The sequence below is a fragment of the Parasteatoda tepidariorum genome, chromosome 5 (assembly GCF_043381705.1).
Source record: "Parasteatoda tepidariorum isolate YZ-2023 chromosome 5, CAS_Ptep_4.0, whole genome shotgun sequence".
NCBI classification, from domain to species: domain Eukaryota; kingdom Metazoa; phylum Arthropoda; class Arachnida; order Araneae; family Theridiidae; genus Parasteatoda; species Parasteatoda tepidariorum.
The window spans coordinates 15,147,135-15,152,596 of record NC_092208.1 but is presented as its reverse complement, the minus strand read 5'-3'; the positions used below and the strand labels follow the sequence as shown (position 1 = coordinate 15,152,596).

At 27.7% G+C, this 5,462-nt stretch overlaps 1 protein-coding gene across 1 annotated transcript in view; it reads right to left on the bottom strand.

The window, feature by feature from the left end:
- LOC107442491 (uncharacterized) overlaps nt 1-5,078 on the bottom strand; it is an 87,393-nt gene extending 82,315 nt beyond the window's left edge. The window contains exon 1 of the mRNA XM_071180898.1: nt 5,037-5,078. Within this exon, the coding sequence (XP_071036999.1) occupies nt 5,037-5,078 (42 nt within the window). The remainder of the gene's footprint in view (nt 1-5,036) is intronic.
- Nucleotides 5,079-5,462: the final 384 nt, after the last annotated feature.

The following is a 5,462-nucleotide window of genomic DNA, read 5'->3' as shown; positions in this document are numbered from 1 at the left end:
AATGAAATGAAAAAGAGCAACAAGCTATATATATATATATATATAAAAATTTTTCCTTTATCAACAAAGTAATTGACTGATTCAAATGACTTACGACAGAGTAATTAGTTATTATCTGATTTAAATATTTATTTTAGAATGATTTTAATTTATTTTTAATATGGGCTTCAAAAACAGCTCTTAATTTTAAAATAGTTGGAATCTTTATTCATTTAAGGTGTTTATCAGAATATTCAATATGTGTTTACATTGGATTATCTTAACCGAAGAAACATTATTTACTAAAAATCAATTAAGAAAAAACTAGGATTCTTCTTTTCTTTCCATTCCCATTCTTGACATTCTCAACAGTCCCCTGGTGAGTAGAAACAAATTAAAAACCCAGCGTATCACCTGAAAACATTTTTCATCGAATTATGAAAAGAATTCTGATAAATAGAATAACCAAGAAATGTAATATTCCCTTTTATTTTTCACGCTTAATTTAGAAAAGCCAGTAACCAAACATCTTACAAAAGCAACGACAGATTTTTTAGAAACATTTTGTTCCTCCCTTATCAATCAATGAAGAAATATTCATTGTCCAAATAAGTCTTCAAGAAACATTAGAATTTTCATGTGAGTAGAATAGTGTAAATAAAAACTCAATTTAAATTATGAACTGGTATTAAATTTTGAAAAAAAAAAAACTATTCAAATTTATAAAGTCTTCCTATTAAGAAAGAGATTGAGTTCATAACTTCTTCGATAAGGATACTGGGAAAAAAAGTAAATGTCTTCCATTATATTCTTTTACTTCCCCTTCATTAGGCGGAAAAAGAAAAGTCTTCTGACTATTGATGCATTCCATATTTGCGTGATCTTTTCCTAACAAAAACATTCAAATCCTGTATTTTCAGAAGTTTTCATAATACTTCAACAGTAAAATGTTACAGTAACAATTGATTAGGCACTTTCCTTGATTATATTTCTTTTATCTTTTTTGATCAAGGGTTCTTTGAAAGTTATATAAAAATAATAATAAATGGAATAATAAATTGAATTTGACAATGTCATTGATGACGAAAAATTGATTTATTACTAGATTAAGTTCCTCTGAATTACTTAGATACGAACGTTTCAGATCACTATCAATTTGTTTTGAAAGTTCAAGTTTAACTCATTAGTCTCTAGTTTTCTCATTAATCCAGACAACCAACTCTTGTTTCAATCCAATCATAGGAAAAACAATGTCACTTTTGACGAAACATTCATTTATTACTAGATTAAGTTCCTCTGAAATACTTAGATACGAACGTTTCAGATCACTATAAATTTGTTTTGAAAGTTTAAGTTTAACTCATTAGTCTTTAGTTTTCTCATTAATCCAGACAACCAACTCTTGTTTCAATCCGACCGTAGGAAAAACAATGTCACTTTTGACGAAAAATTGATTTATTGCTAGATTAAGTTCCTCTGAAATACTTAGATACGAGCGTATCAGATCACTATCAATTTGTTTTGAAAGTTCAAGTTTAACTCATTAGTCTCTAGTTTTCTCATTAATCCAGACAACCAACTCTTGTTTCAATCCAATCATAGGAAAAACAATGTCACTTTTNCGAAAAATTGATTTATTGCTAGATTAAGTTCCTCTGAAATACTTAGATACGAGCGTTTCAGATCACTATCAATTTGTTTTGAAAGTTCAAGTTTAACTCATTAGTCTCTAGTTTTCTCATTAATCCAGACAACCAACTCTTGTTTCAATCCAATCATAGGAAAAACAATGTCACTTTTGACGAAAAATTCATTTATTACTAGATTAAGTTCTTCTCAAATACTTAGTGACGAACGTTTTACATCATTATCAATTTTTTTTTAAAATTCTAGTCTAACTCGCTTTGTTAACACAGATATTACAGCAATTTTCTTTCATTGCAAAATAGGCTAACTTTTCAGCGATTTGCTTTTCTTAATGACCGAGGTCTTGAATCGTGCTTATTTTTTACAATTTTATAATTCAATGCAGTTGAAATCGTTATTCAACTTATGTTCCTTTTCTATTCTTTAAACTTGCGTTTGCATCTTCCCACCATTTTTGCTACTTTGGTCCTATGCTGCTTCTTCTCAAGAGCACACATTTTATTTACTTTTTCTTTTTGTAAGAATTTAATTCTTTTATTTTCTTGCCTTTGAAATCCTATGTTCTTTCTTCTTTTTTTTCTGACTTTTTATTATTTAGTTCCAGATAATGATGCCATTTTAGACTTATCCATATTAGAATAATTTAGAAAATGCAGTTGAAATATTCCACTTAAGCATTAACATGAAACAAATAGAAATTTGGGAAAACAACTCACGGAAGTTTCAAAATTACCGTCTTAATATGCTGCTTTCTTATTAATGTTTATACCGACTAGATGTTACAAATTGCCAGAAACTTACAATTGTTTATTTGTGATTTTGGCTTTGGTGTTGTGCTGTGGTAATGATAAATATGGGCACGTGATTTCAATTTTACCCATGAAAAATAATAAATAAATTGTTTAAGTACCTCTAACACACGTAACAGTGAAGCGCGTAGCTTTTGTTATGTATGTTACCTTGAATGAAATAATTTTAAAATTATAACTATTTGCAGTTTTAATTCGGGATTTTTTCCGGTTGAAAATCTTTTCTTCATAATTTAAAAAACAAAAAAAGTTAAAAAATTTTTTTGTCTTACTAAAATTTTTACAGAAAAAAATGCGAAATTATGTTACGTGTGTTACTGTGAAATTAGATCACCTTGATAATTCAACTTTTAATCACTCAAAAAAATTTAGGCCAATTAAAAAAATTTATGAAACAAAGATGAAAGGATAAAATGCTTATATATGATACTAAACATCACTTTATTGCTCTTCAATATTTTCAGAACTCCATTAGAATATAACATAACAAAGTTCCTGTTAAAATTCAGCGTGCTGTTTCAAAACCACCTTCTGTTGGAATGTAACTAAACATTTTTTTCATAATTTGAAAAAACATCTTAACTGTTAGAAAATGTACTTTTTCTAGATGCCAAAATTCTGCCATTCTCAAGTTTGCGATTACTTTAAATATACTCATGACTATTTTAAATATACTCTTAGTCACTCATGACCACTTTTCGTTTAATCGCCCTTCATCTAAAACGTAATAGGTTTCAGCTGTATAAAACTCAATTAAAAATATTGGGAAACGATTTATTTAATTCATTTTCCTTTGTGCGTGATTAAGTACGCACAAATTATCTTCCTTACATTTAAATTGTAATGCAAATTCTTTCATAATTCAGTTTATCAATTAACACGTTTGATCAATAGCAAAAAAAAGTCGATAATAGTGGTATTATGCCTAAATTAAGTATCCTAAAATATTCCTACCATAGCACCGCCTGTTACCGTTTTATTATCAAAAATAAATTTTTCAAAACTGTTCATTTAGTGACAGTAGCTTCAGAAAATCCGGATTTTCTTGTAAGTTTAATTGTTTATTTTTTTAATATTTATTAAATATTTGAAGCTTTAGTAATAGTTAATTTGCAATGAGCTCTTTACGAACAACTTTACTGACATTATTTTTTGAATTATCTCTCGTATCAGACCGTTTCAAGAAAATTTTGGAAAACATTCATGAGTTTTTATTTATTGAAAAATTTCCTGCATGATTCAGATTATTCCTCTTTAATTTGATTCTATAATATCTATTTGTAATTAAATTTTCATGAGAATAAGCCACTTGGGCAAAATCAGGTAAATCACACGATTTTGAATCATAATTGAAAACTTGAAAATGCAAATATAAATTTTACAAAATAAAAACACTTCATATATTAAATATTCCTAGATTGATTAGTATTAAGAAGAAAAAAAAATTTGTTTTCATATTTCGTTGTCACGAACACGAGTCTTGGTAATTGTTATAAATAACTGCGACTGGCAATTATTGATTTCATTTAATTCAAATATTTTAACTATCTAAGATAAAGGTATCTAATGCATATTTCACTTACTTAACGTGTGTTCAGAGTAAATATGGACCAAGGAAACAAAATCTGAATAAGAAGTAAAAAGTAAGAAGAAAAGCATCGTTCTCTGGATGATATAAATACCGTTCTAGTCCGAATAAGATGACCATTTTAATCATGAAGAAAATTTGAAATAATGGGAAAAGAATAACTTACGAAAGTTTTGATTGATTTTTGTACATAATTAATTTTAATCCCTTTCCTATTTTATTTTGCACATTTATCTATTTTTTTCAAACTNCTCAAATTTGGGTCGCGGCTAAAAAAGGTTAAGAACCACTGCTCTAGATGATATAAATACCGTTCTAGTCTGAATAAGATGACCATTTTAATCATGAAGAAAATTTGCAATAATGGGAAAAGAATAACTTACGAAAATTTTGATTGATTTTTGTACATAATTAATTTTAATCCCTTTCCTATTTTATTTTGCACATTTATTTATTTTTTACAAACTTACTTGTCAACATTTGCTTTCGTCCTGTGCATTTTTAGGATCCACTGTAAATAAAAAAGAAATATGTCAGAAGGCTCAAATGAATCAAGGAACAGAATGTTTTACCAACGGAGTCTTCAGAAGTTATCAGTGGTAAATACATTTCATTAGTTTACTTCAGAAAAAGGAAAAATCAAAGCTCATAATAGCGGCAAATTAAAACCTTGGTATTTTTTGTAATATAAAATAAGGCATATACTTCCTGGGAAAACTTTTATTTATATATATTTCGGAAATATTCCATGGTAAGAGAAATATGTAAAGTTCAAAAGTAAATGAAAAAAAAAAAGAATTAAAACAAATAAAAGTATTTACACTGTTAGAAATTTCTCGTAAAAATAAGCTAAATAACAATCTATTTATTTTATATTTTACCATATTTAAGAAAAACAGTCAAATAACCGTAAATAAGATGGTAATGAAACTATTATCAGTCGAAAATCGTTTATTAACTATTTTTTTAATCTAAAATGGTTAAACAACAAGAATTTTATTACTCTAACTTACCCTATCTAATGAAGCAACGTAGTTCTTTGCAACTGCGTACATATTATAGCCAAGAGAGTTAATCTGTCAATCCCATGACCGACTGAACGGAGTTCTAGTCAAAGCGTTGACACCTCCATTCCCATTAAAACTCGTGTAGAATTTCCAGTGTCATGCACTCTCCAATACCCATTATCTAACGAGAAGTCTAGCTCCTCTGTTCAGTTAAATTTCTTTTTTTACGGTTTTTAAACCATGGTAGCTGAAAATGGTTAAAAAAAACCATTTAGTTTTGTATTCAGGATTTAGCCATGCTAGTTGTAAACGGTTTCAAAACCATAAAGATGAAAAATATTCTTTACCGTAAATTTTACGGTTAATCGAATAAATAGACTACTGTAGGCTATTTTACTATATTTTTAGAATGAAAATTCTAACAGCGTAGTA